Source organism: Empidonax traillii, unplaced genomic scaffold, assembly GCF_003031625.1.
Source record: "Empidonax traillii isolate 1590-97213 ecotype Southwest subspecies unplaced genomic scaffold, ASM303162v1 scaffold154:size1206225, whole genome shotgun sequence".
Lineage (NCBI taxonomy): Eukaryota > Metazoa > Chordata > Aves > Passeriformes > Tyrannidae > Empidonax > Empidonax traillii.
Window position 1 is genome coordinate 124180 of NW_020955347.1, and position 21315 is coordinate 145494.

Sequence of the window (21315 nt, forward strand, 5' to 3'; positions counted from 1 at the left end):
TTGCCTCCTAAGCATTATGTCTGATAATATCACCTACTAGTTGCAGTGGAAATCCACAGCCAGCAAGTATTCTGTTGATAAAATCTCCTTGCCATTTTATCATTGCTTAACTCCAGAGCAGAAAAAGCAATTTTGGAAAAATGCATTTGACAGCCAGAAGCAGAGTAGTCCCTACATACACCACAGAATGCTGAAGGGAAAACTACTTGATTCATGACATCTTGAATACTTAAGAACAAGAGGACTGTAGATCATACAGTTGGAAGTTGGAGATGGGTGGGGTCAGGAGGCTTGGCATATTAAACTGTTTAATTAAAAGATTTCCAACATGAGAAAAGAAACAATGAAGAGATAAATTTGCAGCATTCATATCAGTATCGTGGAAGTTAGAAGTTTCTTTTCCTCCCGTTTAAAAGAAAATCAATGCCAACTGGCACACAAATTCACTCTACTCATTGTCTTAAGAGAAGCCCATTCACAGCATTAACTGGAAATACATCTTCGCTATCCTTTTTCAGTGCTGCAATAAAATAGTTTAATGTGAGAGTAATTGGGTATCTCAAAAGATCTTTCTGTATGCTTACTCTCTCCAGTCCTACCTTTCCCCTAGACTAGGCCACCTATCCTTTCAATGACTGTGACCAAGGTAGATGTAGCTTGGAATCAGAATCACATTCTGAGTTGGAAGGAACACACAAGGATCATCAAGTCCAACTCTTAAGTGAATGGCCCACAAAGAGACCAAACCCATGACCCTGGTGTTATTAGCATCACACGCTCCAACCAACTGAACTGTTACAGCATAGTTAAATTGGAACACATTGATGTACCCAGACAGCAGAACAGGAGCAAAAACAACTGGGGCTGGAAGTAAAGTTGAGGTAGAAGCAAAATCATGGGGAAAGGAGAAATATTTCTGGCTGTTCCAAATACACTTGTGGTATTTTTAAGTGCTTAGGGGCAGTTGAAGATTTCGTTTCCTTTTATGCTATGGTATCAGTCAACATGGAGTGCCTAATCCATGTCATAGAAGGAAGAAAGCTGTGCCTGGAAAGTACTGACAGCGCAATCAGCACTTAATGGACTATTTTCAATAACACTTTCATCCAGTGAAGTGAACAGAGGCTCCACTGGAATTTGAAAACAACACAGGACTGGTATCAGAAAGCAAGACTCATTATCTATTTAACTGTACAGTGTCCTTTCATTTTTGTATGTACTAGGGATATATATATGTGGATTAGTACTAAGTCACGCTTCTTCAATGCAGTGGCAACTCAAGGAAAGACGAACTTGATAATAAAACCTGAAACCACAACTATTTTGACCCCTCTCAGGAAGACAGAGCAAGACTAAATGGGATAAGATTATGCTGATGATACCATGTTTCTGAGTTCCTCTTTCCTCCGACTCACAATTCATGGGTACACACAGAAAAGTGCATGCTTAAGTAAAGTCCTTTATCAACTCTGTGCATCTTGTTCTAACATTGTAATATTGCTATAAACAATTAAAGTCTAGAGGAACTGAATCTCAGCAACCAGGAGTCTTAAGAAGCTTATGGCATAGATACACAGGAGCAAAAACATGGGTTCCTCTTCCAAAGAGGAGTGTCAGACAGGGTCTGCCCTGAGGAAGTACACCAGAACAACACAAACCAGCAACATCATCAATCACTACCCCAGAACTCATGAAACAAACACCCACTTGGAATTCAGGAAGGAGATTCATCACAAAAAATTGTCTGTTCAAAGTGGAAGGGAACCAGGTTGTTAACAGATGTAATGTTTCTGAACCAATAAAAGTGACAATATTTCAATACAAGCAAAACTATAAAACAAAGAAAATGACATTTGCAGTCAGTTCCATTACCGCCAACAATGTGCACAGACTGGTTAGGAGTGGTGTGGCCAAGTGGTTACAGCAATGGATAAAGTTTGGGTATAATCCCAGCTGAGACAATCACTACCCTGACCTCAAGAAAGCCATCTGACCTCCTTATGCCTCAATCAACCAGCTGGAAAACTGGATAAAAAGCAGAACTGGGTTGAAAACCAGATGTGCAGATAAATTGGGTCTTCCTGGGTAAATAAATTACAAAATACCCTATACAGAACATAAAGAGTTTGATGCAGGTGGGAATGGTTTATTTAGCGCTTTATTATGTGTTTGATTAAAAAATGGCACTAGGGACTGAGATTGTAAACACTGCCAATTTACTTGGAAATGCATTCACTTTATCAGAATGAAATGAACTGGAAGGGAATGCAACAATCAGAGAACAAGTCAAAAAAAAAAAAGAATTTTACAGACAGAGTCCTCAGGAAGTCTCTAACTCATGCACAGAGTTATTTCACACAGGATATCTTCAACAAGTTCATATTGCTCATCTGAGGAAACTCAAAGTCCTTTCATTCCTTTTTTAAAATTCTGAGCTGCAAGCATGACCTTAAAAGCAACACAGATGATGTTATGTTTTTATGAAGGTCTCAACTTGTAATGTACGATAAAAAAGTCCATAAAACAATGCATAAAGGCACAATAAAGAACAACTTCATATATGGAGCAGATTGAACACAAGGGTGATTTTTCAGATCATTATCACTCTGAATGATTTAAGTGTATCTGCTCCTCATAAAACAAAAAAACCCCATACATCGCACCTTGAAGTCCTTTAGGACATCCAGAATTCATCCGAAAAGATGGGGGAGCAAATGAACAAAGTCCTTTTGAAAAGCAAGCACACCTTATAAAGCACCATTTTAATGAAACCTCTAGTGCCATCTGGTTTAATGCACAGAACAGGAAAGGCACATCCACATTCCAAGTTTTCAATCTTGCCCCTGATTAACTTCTAAAAAGTCTTTTTTTGCATCTTAGGCTCAGCTGGCTCATATGTAAAAGATATAATAGGAATCTATATTGGACTAAAAAGTGCAATGAAATCAACAAAATTTCAATCACTAAAGATTAGGTAAAGTAGCCCTCATTAAAACCAGATCAGAGACTCTGCATTCTTATCACTGACTATACTTCTGATATAAGTAACACTATAGAAATAGAGGCACAGGTGACAACAGGAGAACAAGACCTAATGAGAGGACAAACAGACAACAACCTCAAAATATACAATAAAGAACTTAACTTCAATAGCATTAAATACACGTTCCACACTTCACATTGCCAACATTTCATTGAAGGAAACAACACATCTCACATTCTTCTCTCCTTCTCCAAAAGGAGTGAACTCATAAAATGTAGGAGTAGAATTAAGATCAATTGAAGTCAGATCTCAAAAAAAAAATCTTTATTTTGTTCTCTTTTGGTCTGAACAAAGGCATACGAAGCCTATCTCAATCTGACAGACCCAGAAAAACAATCAGATAACATATACAAGTGAGATAAGAGAATTAACTGCAGCTAGGACACTACCATAAAAGGCACTAAATCAGATCTTCAGCTGCTTGGGCGTGTTTTGTTAAGTCAGTTCCAAACCAGGCATCAAATTCCATGTTCTAGGACTATCATTCCTTTGTATGTGAATGCATCAGCATCTAAACTTCTAGGCATAGAGTATCTTTAAAACATAGAGCCCTTGACATCTGTCTATGAAACGTTTACTATGCAGTAAATGGCACAAGTAGCAGTATTACCAGAGTCTTAAACCACTCTATCATTGAAGGAAAAGTGACTTCTAAAGATGCGATGAATGGTCACACAGAAGGCAGTGCCAATTTCCTTACCTTCCTCCATGTTAAAGTAAAAGATATATCTGAGAAACAATTGCTGTTTGTATCCCAAAATGCCAGCTGGCAACTGTAGATTAGCATCTGGCTCAGACTCTATGCTTTTGAAGACACCTAAATTTATAACAATTCTGCAAGTGACTTTTGTAGCAAACAAACCTTGCTTACTTCCCAAATCCTGCCCTGTCACAATCCTTACATACAATCTTTTCAGACTTAAATATCTAATATTACAAGTTTATATTATACATAAGATTTTTCTTTCCAAAACAAAGAAAATATTCTGAAGTAATCATATCTAAGCGAACCAACTGTACTAAGGTGCCATTTTAAAAATTAGAAAACGATAGTTACAATACACTGGCAAGAGTTGGCAACATTGACTTTGCAGAAAAATAAAGTTCAGAGAAAGAATACCATACATTTCAAAGTCCATGTGATCCCTGTAATTCACTAGAGATAGCATATACGGCAGTATAAAAGGTGGTTATAGCGACTTGTGAAAGTGCGTATTAAGCACCAAAGCAAGGTGCTCCACAAAACATTTTCATTATTTCTCAGCCAGCTACTCTTCACTCAGCTCATTGTAGCACTGCACGGACAAGAAATTTTGCTGATGCACAACTTGACAGATTCAGGTTGTGGAGACCTGGAGTACCTTCCTATCTGAGAGCACAGTTATTTTACTGGTCTAGTCCTTGCAACATTGCTTCAAGAAACTATCAAAAGGAGAAGCTCTGCTTTGCCTGTATGTTTGCACACTCTGAAAACACCGTTTCCAACGGCTGAAGTTGGCATGTTAAGACTATCAAATCCAGGTATCAGCCAATGCACTCTCTACATAAAAATTCTATTTTGAGTTGAGGATATCTATCCAGCACTTACCTGACAGGACATAATTTGGCCCATTATACTCTTCTATCACTACAGATTTTTGAGTCTTTTAGTAACATAAAATTATGACTTCAATTAGACCAAGTTTACAGAACCCCATTCTTCCATATTTTTCCCTGAAAAAATATATATAATGATTGAAGGAAAAAATGATACTTTAAAAAAGCTTATGTTACAATACATATTATCAATTGCTTAGTATAATGTAAGCTTTTTTTTTCAAGTACAATTTTTAAGTCCAAGTGTTGACCTAATGTCAGTTATGGAACACTTGACCTTGAGCACACCAAAAGTGCTCTTTCAAGGGGAAGAACATAACAAACTTTTATAGTCACCACTATCATTCACTAGTGAGCATTTAAAAATATGATTTCCAATCTCCCTGTCTATAATCAGGTGATATATTTAATGAATCCACACTGAGAAACAAAAACTGTGTTCAGTGCCCAAGCATTAATTTCTAATGGAGCCTACAGAGTTAACAAAAGTTACAGTAATTAAACAGAACTGTCCATCCTGTGTCATTAATGCACCCAGTAAACACCCAAAAGTTACGCAAAGCTTTAAGTACTGTCCTTAAAACAGACATTGCCATATGCTTGTTCAGCAGCAATTCTGTAAAATCAGCAAGTCTCAGTAGTCTTTGCATAAGCCACTCCAAATGACTGTTTTTCAAAGGTTTGCTAACAGGATACTGCTGATTAATTTCATCACTGCTTTTCTGCCCCTTCCCATTAAGAAAGAGTTGCACAGAGTTTTCTAGCACGGTCTTTGCCAGGAAAAAAAGGAAGTCGGCTGGGAGAATATTAACAAAACTGCCTTACTATGCTACAGTTAACTTCGTGCAGCTTTCTTCTACACACCAAGGCCAGAAGTAAAATGTTTTCGTAAAGCACAGCCATATACACATAAAAAAACAGAGGGCCACCCTACAGTGTATGTCTGAAGCACTTCTTCATAAAACAAATATTCACATGCTCAAGGTACATTATTTTCAGATACTAAAGTAGCGTCTTTTCACCCTGAACAGCTATACCATTCGTGTTTAGCTCAAAAGGATGACAGAAGGATTTCCTCTTGCCACTGCTGTCTTTATCCAGAACTCAAACCTCATAGACTGGAAGGTGTAACCTTATATCTACTTTATAAAGACAACTGCAAATTTACTAGGGCTGAGGATTATCTGCTACAAAGATCAGTGTCACAGCAACATTTCTTCAGGAACAAACACCAGAACAGCAGCATTTTGAAGTTTTAATTCTGATGGGGAGTGGGCCATAATCTACACTTGCTTTTAGGAAAAACTCTGCAACCAGGCCATTACAAGACTATATGTCTTGACATACTTCAGCTTCTACTGCAAGCAGAGGAGTTTGATATATCATTACTAAGAAGAATCTTTCTAAAAAGTTTTTGCTTGAAGCTATATTTTTCACAAGACGGAAAATTTATACATATTTTATTTGTAAACAGTGCTTTTGCTTGGGTCTTTCAACAGAGGCTTTCATTCCTATGGTATATAGTTCTTGGTTTTATAACAAATGTATGCATTGAAAATGAATTGGGGAATATCCACAGAAGTAATTCTCTATAAAAAAATTATTCATATTTTTCCCGTAAGCGAATTTGTTTGCATATTAGCTTCTCTCCTTTCGAGAACATGGCTATGTACAAAATACTTAGAGGATAGTAACAGTGGTTTCACAATGCTAAATGTTTTTTTTTCCCTATAAAGAGAAGCAAAGCTGGTGTATTAGTATTTTTGTAAATGCCACAACAGCAAAACAGCTGATACTGACTTGTACCAATTGTTTATGATCTCTGATAAAACTACAAGAGCAGAAAAAAAAATGAGGTTTCAGAATCACTAGAAAATAAAACCTCATTAATAACCTGATCAATGAAAAATTTTAAAAGAAAAGCTGAAAATGAAGTGCAGTTATTAATGCAGTTAACATTGTTGCAGCTGTGTGGCAGTATGAACTGAATTCACAACTCGAGAAACCATGACTAACTAACAATAAATAATGCCGTCCTTGCAGTCAGACAGGACTGATTTTTTGTTATTAATTCCTGCTGGCATCTCTATGAGAGGATTAAGCATTAGTAACAAGCCACATTTCTAATTAAACCCCTTCCCCCCATTTCATAAATTTGTAACAGAATTTAAGCTATGAAGAAATCTTGCAACACTGCACAGATCTTGTCCTAAAGCCAGGAATTTTCTGTAGATCAGTAGACTTTGCAACAGCGTTATTTTAAGAAACAACTTGGCTATAACATAATTTTAAAGAAAAATCTAAATATCTGAGGTTAAAAGCCTACCTACATACATTTTAGTGTTTAGCTCAAAAGAATCTGTATCCCTGTATCAGTGGTACAGACACTACTCAAAAGTGAAACAGGATGGAAAGTTCCGAGAGGAGAACAGTCTGCAAATGCAAGTGATCAAAGAGACTTTGCAACTAGGCCAAAAAGCAATGGTGCTGTTAGGAATTTCATAGCTAACAACTAACATTCTAAAAGCCACTAGGGAGTGCATCACTTTGATCTATAAACTAGTACACATAATCACAACAGGCAGGAAACACCTATCTGGAGAGGTAACCATAAACCTATGTGTAGCCAAAGCAGACATCTGACTAAAAAGTAGAAATTTATCCATCAGCATACAATTAATATTAAATGTGATATGAGAAACGTGATCACCAAAGGGGGAAACAGAGATGGCTATAGTTGCATGTAGGAGAAACCCATACAACAAAAGTTGCCTGGGAAAATGGCAAGAGAAGCACAACATACTGTAATTGTGCAGGACATACTCCCAAACAGATAGGAAGGATGACTGGCAGAACATAAAACAAGCAGTAATGGAGTGTAAGAGACAACACTTTGCAAGGGCTGGTGAGTGGTTACACAGAAGTATCAGGCATTAGATAATAGTAGAAGAAAGCCCAGTATGTGCTTTACTCTAAGAGCTCTCAAGCCTTTCCACCTTGAAGCTTCAAGGGGCTTCCAAAAACAATTATCATAGCCCATATCTGCCACTGTTGACTGCACAGCATCAGCTCCATGGTATTGTATACTCACAGCTAATTTGCAGTAAGTGTTAGAAACTTTATGTTTTGTGAACACAGTGATAACTAAAACAGGCATGAGTGAACCTTTAGCAAAATGTGTGCTGCTAATGAATGAACTCAACATTTTAAACCATAAAACTAGCCTGAACTTCCAGCCTTCGAAACGCTTCTACAACAGCAATCTTCAATTCCCCAGTATCTATTTAATTATAAACCCAAGGCGAGAACATCCATATGCAGAGAAGAAAACCACGGTGACAGAGATGTTTGTAAGCATATCAGCACACCTAAATAAACCAGCTGTCCCTAATTAGTGACAAATCTTCTCCTGAAGACACTGCTTGGTAGTTACAAAGGCAAGAACTTGCACTTTAAAATAAAATCCCATTTTAGAACAATGCACTGTATAGCAAGTCTAATGAATGTTATCTCTTCCTTTTTTTTCCCTTCCTAAAATCAGGATGAAGTGTCAAATACTGTATCAAAACAGAATAACCATATACTAACCATATCTTGTTCTCATAGTCTACAGGCAATTTTTATTCTAAACATAACTAGTACAAACACACATTAGGATAAATAACGTGCCTTAACTCCAGTAAGATTTGCTCAACACAACTGGGTTTTCAGCCATTAGCTCATTAGTAGTAATTTGCTCATTTACGTAGAATAGAATTTTAACATGTTCCTTACACAATTCCTTGCACAAATATCTCTTCAGGATGAACCCACTCTCCTCTTGAGGATGGTGTTTGATCTGAAAGAAACTCAACACCCTCTTTGACCAAAAACTATAGACTACAAACTTTCCACTACTTATGTATTCAATTAACTCAGTGTAACTCATCTTCATCTCAAGATCTTTAATACTGCTTTTAGCATGGACATTAATATGAAAGTATCTACAAGCAACTACAGAGGAAGCAAGGGTGAGCAAAAGGTTGAAATCTAATCACACACCTCTTCCACATCTCCAGACTTTATATCGTATACAGCTATTTTATCTACATTTTAATGGCAAGAAGCAGAGACTACCAATCTCAAAAAGTAGGATTCTTCTCTTTTTGCTTTTTCCTGGAATAGAGAAAGATAAGAAACAAGGATGCACTCACTGTTACATTTCACACAAAAGGAAGACATGGACATAGGTTCTGAAATGTCTTTGTGCTGCTATCAAACATTGCAGCCAACTCTATAAGCAAAGAATTTGATTCCATACCCAAAAGGGTCACTCAAACATCAAAAGTAACAACGTCCACCTTGAATACCTCAAGAAAGCTGCACCCCTTTTCCATGCCAATTGTTTTCTTGTTTTGAGAGGAAAGGCAGTCCCAGGAGAAAATCTATGCTAAAAGGAATGCTACAGAAAGATCTGCAGTCAGACTAAAAATTACTTACAGAAATAAAACTATACTTCTACATGAAGAAAAGCATAATTGGACAACATATAAACAAGTCTGGACTAATGTATAATCTTCCACCATGGATTTGGAACTAAAGCATTATCAAGAAACTAAAGGTGAAGTCTACAGACACTAAATGCCCTAATACAGAATCTCACACATGCTTAGGAAAAAAAAAATTAAGTTTGTTTATTAATGCTACTTCATCTTACTATTATGTAATTTATCCTTGCCAAATACAGCCTCATTGTGACATATGGACTTCTCATGTGAAATTCCAACACAGACTTGATTCAAAGCAGAATACACTCAGCTCATGAAACTCTGCTCATATGCAGCTCTTCAAGGCAAATCATGTAAAACCTTCAGCCTTTTGATGACTTGCACCTGTTTAACAATATATTTTGAAGAATGCCTGGCTACTCAGAAATTGCTTTCTCCCCTCATCTAATTTCTTCAGTTTCACTTCAAGTTTGCCAAAAGCACACTAACAGCAACGATGGCATAAAGAAATCTAGTCCAATCAATGAACAGACAACTGTTTAATACAGCCAATAAAATGTACTCATCCGAATCAGTCAGATCATGTTTTCTCCAAACTAGTAAACAGCTGCAGACACAGTCTGCTTCCCATCAAATGTTCCATGTATAACAAACTATACCTTGTATCTCTGATGGTTCACTAGTAATTTTTCAAAACCATGACTTTCAAAACATATGACAACTATATTTTATTAAAGAAGGGAATAGATTTAGACTGTCCAAGCCACAAATTAAAGACCAATCCAGAAACTCTACTGTAGGTGCCAAAAGTCTGCTCAATGTCAGTATTTGCTGGCATTTTTATTGTTATGAATACAAGTGCAGACCAACTTCTTCAAAGAAGAAATACACTTCAAGCATGACAGAAAAGGAAATGCTCACAACTCCTATTATAACAGCACAGGAGCAGAAAAAATAACTCCTTAACACAGTCTGGGAAAAGTATCTCAAAGGAGTAGTTAGAAAAGTGTTTAAAAGACGGAGAACCTTAAAGATAAATGTACATCCTACATTCTGGTCTTCTGGTAACACTGCTACAATAACTAGCAACTTTGAAGAGCTAGTAAAATTTTGACTGCCACTATGCTTTGTGAGACTGTTAAAGTACAAAATGTCTACCCACTGTACTTTTTTGTGACTTATTTTAAATTCATTCACAAGAAAAAAATCCTTGCTTGTGCAAGAAGACATGGAGGAAGCCAGCCAGACTGAGACAAATTTTCAAGTCTCTGAACAGCAATAAAATATTATGATCTTAAATAAGGTATTTACTATTTTTGTGTCACTACATACATAAATTTGTGCCTCTTTAAACATTTACCTCACTCCTGAACACGCTTCAGAGAGCTGATTTTACACTAACACAACTGTTATAAACTAAGATTAAGCACAACAACAAATAGGGCACTAAATTGAGATTGAATAAACAGCAAACAATGACCCAGACTACAACCTCTCACACAGAGCAATGGAAAGTAGTCTGGTGAAAAATGGGTTATCAATCACTAAAATTTTTATCCTACCATAAAACTCTTATCCATATCTGCAGCCTGAGTTTCCTGTGCCACACAACAGCAAAAGAGCTCCCCTGCTGTTATTGTGATGCTCTATGGAAGCACAGTAAATAAAGAAAATTGAGATTAATGTCACTTTTAGGAGCATTAACTGTAGTTACAGTGTTCACAAGGCTATCCCCTGAAACACAGAAAGAAGAGCTGTAATAAAGTCCTTTCCTGTATCTGGCTATGTATGGTAAGAATTGCAAGAGCTGACACTCATTTCATCCCTTTGAGAGTTCTTGAAATTTACCTGATAACAGCAGCAGGTGCTTAATCCAGGATCCCAAATATGCAAAATTCAAACCAGAAAATAATCTGGCCATAAATTACCAAACACTTATGTGCATTAATCTTTGATAGTGAAGTTAAGCATGTTAACTTTAAGGACAATGGTAAACCATCTCTGCAATGCCTGGGGACTGCTGACACATTATTATTAAGTAATGAATGAATGAATTCCTGAATATAACCTAAGTCCAGTTTCTAGAAAATTTTTGGTGATATGCTCAGTAAAAAGACTTTCTGCACTGTGACAGGGCAGGTAAAGTAAACAGCTAGAGGTCTAATTTCCAGTATTTGGCTCCTATGTGCAACTGATTAATCAGAATTAGAAAACCTGGGGAAAGTCTGTGGTTAACTGAAGAAAGAACTTCCCTACTTTTTTTTTTTAAAGTATAATTCATATATTACGGAATGTGTGCCATACTTGATGCATGACTTCAGCAAAGATTAACTGTAAATAACTACCAAACAACTGCATGGCCTGTTTTCCCACATGTATAGAAAGACAGACAGTCCATAATGTAATGTCTTGAGTTTCAGCACTAACATAATAGAAGATTTCCTGCTGATTTTACATCAGCTTGTGGCACAGGTGCAAAGGACTTAGGTTACTGGCAAGTGTAAGGAAAATTAATCTAGAAGCCAGAAGAGCAGCTTCTCACATTCCAAAAACAGTTTATAAAATTAATTGCAATAGTATACACATCAACTCCGGATGTGTAACCAGCTATGCTACCAATGACCAATACAATCAGAACACATAAAAAAAGCCAAAGACTTCTCTCCAAAGGTAATTGATATAGACAGATCACATAACCAATTACTGGGAAATGGTCCATCCAAGTTATTCCTGGAAATTTCTGGGTCTCACATACGAATAAAAAAATTCTGTTTTCATTAAATAAATAAATTAAAAAAAAATAGAAGTACAAGGAAAACATCTGTCTTGCAAGAAACTTTGTTTGAAGTGAACATAATTTATCTTTCCAGCTACTACTGCAAAAGCTGCAATTTTCAGTAGATGAGTCACTAATGTCTCTTAAAGCTATGGATATACATACAGGCTATATTTTAGCCCTATACCTCAGGTGTTACAACTTCCAGAAGATATCCCAACTGGCTCATTAGAAGAAAGATCAGAAATAGAATAACTTCCTTCAGTACAAACTTTTTCTCATGACAAGAGGTAAGAAATAAAGCCAGGCTTTGTGCAATGGCTCTCAACAGAGCCACAGCCCAAAGACCTGAAGTAACTGTCACAAACTAACTTCTTTCAGCGTGCCAAAACTTAAAGTCACATACCTTACCAAACTATCTAAAATGATCTCAGAAACATTTCTGGATGCCACAAAACACATGGAAGTACAGAGGAGCATAATGGAGGTACATACAGACAGACCACTGTTACTTGATAAAGTTATGTCAGAGAACTTAAGTATACTGTATCAAGGAATTTGAACCAAATTAAAAGAGCTACATGCATGCTTTTTCAAAAACAGTCACAAGAGAGCAGGCAGTCTGGGCTGCTCCTCATCTAACACCCAGACACACGTTCAAAGAACAGTGTGAGAACCGAATGAAAAAGGAACGAAAAGAGTTTCTGATGCTTTAATTATTTCTGGAACTTTGCCCAACAGGAACCTGATGCAAAACTGTATTAAGAACAATTATATATATATCACACATGAAAAACCCTTTACACCTAACTACCTCTCTATCTTAAGAAAAAATAGAAACCATAGTTCCTTAATATTCCTCAAGCTATAGTCCTCTGCAACACACACTGCCATACAAGCTCAAGCTTATAAAATGCTAACACAAACACAGGGCATTTTTCATTTAGATGTATCTCTGCCAGACATTGTTAGCATCCTATTTAGGGGCTGCAAGACTCAAAAAGCTACAGATCCAGTATTGCTCCCTTTATACAAACTTAATTTGGGATGAATCACAGAAAGTCACAGAAGTATAGTACCTCATCAAACACAGCCCACCTGAAATGCCTCATGTTAACTGGGAAAAAATTGTCAATTATTTTACTGATTGATCATCAGCTCTACATTTGCATAAATATGAAGAGAGATGAAATCTAAGCTGTAAACTTCAAAAGGTAGGATGAGGAGACTCTGGATTTTTCTAAATGTGTTTTATATTTATATATTTTCTGTGTTCTGAAACAACTAGTTAGCACACAATGTCTAGCTTTCCCAAAAGGAAATTACGTTTTTCTCCTTCCACTCTTCACATTTTCTGCTTTACATATATACCACTTTACTCCAGAGGTAATAGTGATAGATTTTAAAATGACAGTTAAAACTTTTTGCAACGAGCCTGACAGGAATTTTGGGATTTTTGTTTGTTTCGTTAAAGATACAGCTCAACTATTGCATACATCCTAGTGTTAAAAAAATTAGTCCTGCCATCGAGCCTTTGGACTTGGTTTTGACCAAACTCTTGGTAAAGTGACTACAAAACCCCAAATTCAAACCACTAATTAGCACTCTGGCATATATATCTGACATCTTGTCCACTTTCTAGCTGATAAATTAATAGATTTCTCCATATAAAAAATGCACACCAAATTCCATCCATTCTAGTGAAAGCTGTGTTTCATGATCTGGCAGACTCAATCTTCAAATTAATTCTTAGGAAGTTCCTTATCCTGTCATAAGCCTGGTTTTATTTTTAAAAAGAAAACCCAAAGCTACTATCACAAGACAAGACAAGATAGGATTTTACCAGTTACAAAGAATTTCATTTGTAAGCAAGTTCCCTGTAACTCTTCTGGCTTTTAGAATTGCATGGGAATGAGTACTCCTTCTTCAGGCACATATTTTATCTGATAAACAATGTCTTTAGGTTAAACTCTAATGAAATAAAATTTATATAAACCAGTAAAAGTTAAAAAAATTGTCCAGGACTTTCTCATAGATGATATGTGAAATGATGAGTGGATTTGAATTAGCTTGACACCTTACCTGACGGGCTTTCTTTCACGTAGCAAATCTTCCAGACTCTTTTCACAGTGTTCAGCTGCCACAACCAGTCTCTCTAATAGGGAAAAAAAAAAAAAATCACCAAAAAAGACATATTGCAGGACTGGAATCCAAATGAGATCCTGGGAGTAGAAACTTCACACTATACCTATTTGGCAGATGTTAAAGTATTTTGACATATACCGTATGGAAAATTACACATAATTAAATGTTAGAGATGTACAACTCATGGATAACATCACTGTTTTTTCTTTATGAGACACAGCAGATTATCTTTCCTCTTTCCTCATGCAAAGCACTGTCAATCCATCCATCCAGTAACCTCCTAACAAATGCTGAAGTCCTCAGCCAGTGTCAGGCAGATTTAACTGAAGAAATGAGGTCTCAAAGAAAAATTTGCAGAAATATGTGGTTGGGTTGATGAAAGAGACTCAAAGTAACACCTTCTTTGAGAAAATGGACTCAGACTGAGCACAGGAGTTTCAGTCCTGATGAGCCAACAAGCTCTAGCACCTCTCGCCCAACAAACACCTACAGTCCTTGCAGGGGTCCCACATGTTCTGAAGACTGATGGGCTGGTTCTGATTACAGGGGAAAAACCAAAGCTCTTGTTGCACTGAAGACAATCATACAGCAGGAAATAACAGCGGTATAAGATCTTACATAGGGGTGTGAGAAGACTCCTGCAGTAGCCAGGCTTTGCTGCTTCCACTACTCATCGACAAGCTAGCAGTTAATGTACAGATTCAAAATCAAATCAAACTAAACTATTTCAAACACATTCTTGCAAGATGACTTTTACAGTTACATAAAGATAAAAAACTGAGGAACACCTCTCATCACATTAAAGCAGGAATGCTTGTAACTCTGTTTCTTCCTTTTTAAAATCAAAAGACCATTTATGCTTTCTTTGGAGGAAAAAATTCTGAGACTGCCTCCTACAATGCTAGGAAAGATTTAAAAGGCGCCCAATTTTACAAAAAAAAAAAAAAATCAATTTGAATGGTTTTCTTTTATTTTTATATTTCCCCTTCGAGGGCCTTCTGGGGGGATGCATATATCTAATTTTTTTTTTTTTTTGCACTGTTTTCCTAGTCTGCTCTCACATTTCTCTGTAAGAATAGAAACTCACATTTGCAAAAAAAAAACACACACAAACATTAAATCATTATGCAGAGAACTCATGAAAATTGTGTAAGTATAGGAATGATAAAATTTTCCACCAAATTTGCTATATTATTTGAAAGCTATTAGCTGGTATTCTAACCATTAGGAACAGTCTCCTGACTTCATGATTAGACATTTTATTTGCTATGCATCAAAGTACTTCAATTATCAGAGAGTATTTTTTTCCTTCATATTTATACACACAAAATCTTCATGTAATTTACTCTTCATTATCAAAAAGGTCATGTTTTTCTATTTATTTTTGATTTATTAAATGTTATGTTAGTTAATGCTTCCTTTCATCCTAAACAATACTGTAAAAAAATTCCAGTTTCTCTTTCAAGAGGTACTAGCAAAAGCAAATGAAAGTAATTAAACTTTATAGATCTCCTGACTGCATAAATGAAAAATTCACATGCTTGAGGACAAAGAAAAATACATAAGGAACTCCCTGCCCCACAGAACACTTCAGCATTTGGAGCTGGCACTATCCTAATTTTCTAAAAATCTGAAACATTCTATTACACTGCATTCTAAAGGGGACAAAAATTACTTATTCTACTTTATGAGGCCCTGTAGCCAATCAAATACAACGTGCTTTTATATGGGAACAGTGTTGATTTAAAAGTTAAAGGTGGCAATCACTTAAATTGTGACGGGCGTTGCAGCCTTTTCGTGGAAATTAAATGCTGTAGTCCTGGTGAGCTTGCAACAGAATAAGATCAGCTAAAGCAGAAAGATACAACTGAAGCTTTATTTGAGCTAACAGTAAGTGTGATAACAGTAACTGACAAAAAATAGCTGTCCTAAAAAGAAGAAACCATTAGCAGGAGAAATATTAAAGAGAGACACTGGAAATTTGCAGCCAAAACACAAGATGACCGAGACAACAAGAACAGATGAAAATTCAAGTAGAAAAAACCCAACCATCCCACGAAAATGCTCATAAGATTGCAGTATTGGTGTAGGAGTGCAGCACTCAAAATACATGTATTTCCATGTCCCACACAGAGACATGGAGCAGCAATTGAGTACAAGAATTTTTGACAGGTATGGAAAGAAGAAAGTACTTGGCTTTTATCAGTCAGTGTAACACACAACAAAACAGGACAAACAACAATCCTCCACCTTGACTCTACAAAGAAGAAACAGAAGCACCACTACTGCCAGTCACAGCAAAGGTATACAGCAATTTTAAGACTGAAACCCAGCCCCTTTCTGGTGCTTTGAAGGCAGTATTCTGCTCAGTCACCTTAACATGTATTGTCACAAAAATATAACTCTCTAATCATACATAAAATTTGCTTATTAAACAGATACTCACCATGTTTACCTCTGGTAATGTCAACGTACTGGCAAAGCCTGGGATGAGTGATTGTTTTAAGGATTTGAAATCTCCCCAAAATTTTTATGGAGTTGGGTGTTAGAGGAAGACCATTACTTCCACAAACATCATGTGGCAGAGCTGAGGCAAAGAAGGTGGAGGCACCCATCACAGAGTCTTTTAAAGGAAACATCTTTTTCACACAGTCTTAAACTCTTCAGAGCAATTTGTGTTCCTTAAACAGAGAATACAAAGTTAAAATTTATCTGCAAAATATACAGGCTCCTAGTCATTTACTAATTAATGCAATTAAAATGTTTTTTTCTCTGTTATGGGAGAAAGGGACATTTTTGCATAATAAACACAACAATAATAATACAGTGCTGCTACATCATAAACACCACATTTAAAGATGATAATATAGCCACAGTTTTAAACACAGATTTAAGAATCAAAACTATTTTTAGGAGCAGATAAATGCCTTAATACAAATAATCTTCAGATGACTACTTAATATAGTAGGTTATTTATTCAAAAACCAGTAAAGGCATCAAACAGAAAACACTCTTCTAGAATACCACCTTGTAGGAGCAGGCCACAAGTTCAGATTACCACAGCTTTAGTGATGATCCAGCATCTATATACTATAGGAATCCTAATATTTGAAGTTGTGAAGTAACAACCATCTTTTCTACCACCATTTCTTTCCCCATCCATGGGTAAACTGCTAGCTCATACACTGGGTCAATAACCAGTTAAGGAAGTAATCTATGTACAATATTTCTGTGAGACAGTCAAGCAAAATAAATTATCCTGAAATTTAGTTCCAGGAGCACATAATTTCATGACCACTCTTCTCTCTAGCAGGAATAAGCTCTCTCCTCTGAACTAAGCATTTCTATTCAGTGTCAGCTGAACATTTTCTCTTCATTTTTCCACAAACAACCATTACACCATTCAAGAACATGAAAATCTAAACCAGGCACAAGTAACAGACACTTCCACAGCCAGACTGGAAGTGTAAAACTGCCTGACCTCTTTACTGGCAAACTATGAATTTAATCTGAGGCAACAAGTTCCAAAAAACACATCAAGCCTCTGCTCAGCTCGTTTGTGGACTGCTCAGCAGGTGACTTGAGACAGGACAACCTGACAATAGGGACTATTACCAAACATATGAACTCCCACAGCATATTTGTACTTGTGTACACGGATACACATACAAACAGAGATAAATAGGCCAATCTTACACCCTCTGAAGTGAGTCCTGGTGTGGAAGCTGTGATGGAGAAGCAGATGGCACTTCCATGTATTGTGGTACAAGAGGCCATAGAACAAAAAAACTCCCACTTTATTAACAGGCCCGTGCAGGAGAGCACCATCCAGCTCACTTCAACATCACAGCACAGAGTCTGGAGGCATCTGTGTATACTGTCAACAACAATAGTCCACTGACATGGAAAGCAACTCTCTTGTCAGCCACAAAACAGTAATTATAAGCTCTGAAGAGCAGAGGCAGATATGCAAGTTCTCCAGGAAACAATGAAGAAGAACATTCAGGATTTGAATCCCATAAAAGAAATAATACAACAAGCCTAAAGTATAAATGCAACATAATTCTTTCAAACCAGATGTGATAATTTTTTAACATCTTAGGTGCTTCACGAAACAAAACCCAAGAAAAAGAAGATTATGCAGAGCACTAATGAAGCTATTCACTACTTTTTTTATTCTTCTTTCAGCCAACATTAACCTGCTGCTTTCAGGTAAAGGGATTCTCTCCTGAGGAGGTCACACAGGAGAAACAGAATACTTAACAATTTAGTATCTCAAAATTATTCTTTCTCTACTGCAACAGTCTTGTCTCAAGCATAACATTCCCAGTTAAAAACTACTGAATTTATTTTGTGAATCCCAACTGAGAGGGCCTCCATAGAGGCTGCACAAAGATCCTTAAATACCAAACGTATTTACTAAGTCTAGACAAATGGAAGTTATGTAATTCACCTTCTGTTTGAACTAATACAGTCCAATCTAAGATAATAAGCAAATTTAAAAGACTGCTCTAATTTGTGAGGTGGTTTTCTTCCTCTGAAGAAACAGGGACATGAGATATGTACTTTTACATCCTAATAAATGTCATCATATTAAATGTGAATGCATAGCATTAAGGAATCAAACTTGAAAAAGAAAGAAAATAAATCCGGAACAGCACTGTGCATTGCAGTTTTTATAACAGTAGTTGTACTAAAAGTCTTATTTGTAAATACACAAGGCTTTCATATCTCTTGAATTTTTTTTTGTTGTTGTCAAAAGTATTTATTTTGGGTTGCGAACAATGCAAATTATAGTTAGAATTTTCCATTGGAAAGATATCAATTGGACAGGCTGCCAGCACAAAGATTTATTGGCATTCAGCAAGTTCCAACTGGAAAACTTTAGCTGTGTACTTATAAAAAGACACACATTCCTGCAAAAACATCATGTCTGCCAAATGAACTACTTAGCTTCAGAAGAAAAATATATATTAAACATCTAGAGAAAATAGCTTGACTTAGAGATTGAATTATAATCTTGCTTGGCACAATAGTCCTCTAATATCTGCTCTAAAATAAAAGAAAACCAAGCTATTAGGATCAGAGTTGAGGGGGGGGAGAGTAAAATCACAGCTAAGCAGCAAGGTGCATTATGCCTCTAAAAAATGTACATATGTAGCATACAATATATTTACTGAGATAAAATGTTTTCATTTTTACTGTAGAAAAACAGTGTTAGATAATAATTCCCTAATATACTATACCCGCATTCAGCTGACATTTAGAAAGGAATTTTCATAAAAACAACTGTTAGATTTCATCAATTCAATAACTCATTTTAAGAGATTAAACTTTCCTTGCACTCTAGATCACTTGGCTTACAAGGATGATTTACACCACCTGCAATGTGCTCAACTTATCACTTGCTTCCTTTGGTTAGAAAGGAGACAGGGAGACATGAGATAAACAAACAATCTTTCCTGACACCCACCTAAAAGAATCAATAAGGAATTTTAAAAGGTATGCATTAAAACAGGTTCTCTTACTACAGAATTAATTCTGGGGAAACCATGAAAGCATTTTTAAATTGTTGGAGGTTGGTTTGTTTTGGGTTTTGTTGCTTGTTTCTCTTTAACTCCACATCAAAGTCTGGCAGAACTATAAACACAGGAGTGTGCTACACATCGTCCTTATGTTCAACACACCTCAAATTCACTTTTACTATGTAGAAGAGACACATATTGCATTAATTTTATGACTTGAAGGAATGAATTATATCTTGCAGAACATCCCTATTACTTTGAAATAAAAATAGGAAGAGAAAAAGAAAGGTTTGTTATTTTAAACTGACACCAGAAACAGTTAAAGCAAATTCAGTTTTGGGACTGAATTCTGGAAATTCAATTCTGATAAACCAAAACAGTAAGGATGGAAGAGGAAACTAAGACTTGTCTTATTAGTGTCATCTAAAATTACTGAGTCACTGTTTCCAAAGTACAATTTATTCCATATATAAGAGATAGTCTACCACATCTGTGAAATAGGTCTGGCATAAAGATTAGAAGTCCAGAAGTGGATTTGTTGCATCCCACCTCTGAACGACCTTCCCGAACTCCCTTGCCTCCATCTAAATCTCTCTTAGAAACCTTTACAGTACACAAAAACACTAACCAACATTCTCAGCAAAACCAGCCACAAAAAAAAGAGACCTTTACCAATTCCTATTTAATATTCAGATTGGCACCATCGTGAAAATCTTGCACTAGAGAGCTTGTCCATGACCAAGACTCAGAAATAAAATATAGAAGGGAGCTCTCTAATCTACTGAGCAACTTATTTGCTCCTCTGAATACCTACTGCTCTCAGAGAACAAATATTTTTTTCTTCAGAATTTAGTCTTTTCTATCCATCACTTAAAACCTCTTCACTGCAGCAGCGCTAACGTGATTATGAGTAAATGGACACTCAGTACTTTGCCCTTAAGAAAATGTGTAAGTCCCTCGGAAGCAAACGCTGCCCATACAAACAGACCAATCTGAATGAAACCATTCAGTGAAACACAGTTGTGGCTCTCCTAAACTGTCCATGGGCAGAAAAAACAAGTAGCCATGTGCTAATACCTGTTACCAATTCGAAATGGCTGGTTACTTAAACACCTCTTCAGTATCCAGGTGCAAACATTCCTCACCTAATTAAGGCAGCTTTTCCAAATTAAAACACAATTATAATCAGAACTGCTACTGGATTACTTTTAAAGCAATTGAGAACAATTCCAGGAGAGCAGGTAGCCTGAACATCCTGTACTTACACAGTTTTTTATTAAATCACAGTATTTTAAACAAAGTAGGCCATGTCATACGAAGAAATTCTCTCCCAGAATTTCTTTGTTCTTAAGTCTTACAATATTCCTGCTGCAACCACAGTAATTATTAATTTGATAAAGTAACGGAAATGGAAGATGCAATTTTACCTAGTGCTGCTACTTCACAAAAAAAAAAAAAAACCGAAGTGTGATTTGTCTCCCACTGTCAATCGGCTACTCACAAAGTTTGTTAAAATGCATAATGGGTATTGAAGAAAAGACGAATTCAGATTCCTATGGAAGGGACCACAGAAAATAATTAAGAGTGTGTCAGGACAATCACAATAATGAGATGGGATACATTCATATAATAATAATAATAATAATAATAATACCACCTATTAAGTTATCAACTTAATTTTTTGTAGGGGAGGATTTTTTTGCAGGGGGGAACTGTGGATTAAATTTAGTTCACCTCACTTTT

At 36.3% G+C, this 21315-nt stretch overlaps 1 protein-coding gene across 2 annotated transcripts in view; it reads right to left on the bottom strand.

Moving 5' to 3' along the window:
- TBCK (TBC1 domain containing kinase) overlaps positions 1-16728 on the bottom strand; it is a 91964-nt gene extending 75236 nt beyond the window's left edge. For both annotated transcript variants that reach the window (XM_027884735.1, XM_027884734.1), the window contains exons 1-2: positions 16494-16728; positions 13985-14057 (exon numbers count right to left, since the gene is read on the bottom strand). In XM_027884735.1, coding sequence (XP_027740536.1) covers positions 13985-14057; positions 16494-16686 — 266 coding nt within the window. In that variant the 5' untranslated portion in view covers positions 16687-16728. The remainder of the gene's footprint in view (positions 1-13984; positions 14058-16493) is intronic.
- Positions 16729-21315: the final 4587 nt, after the last annotated feature.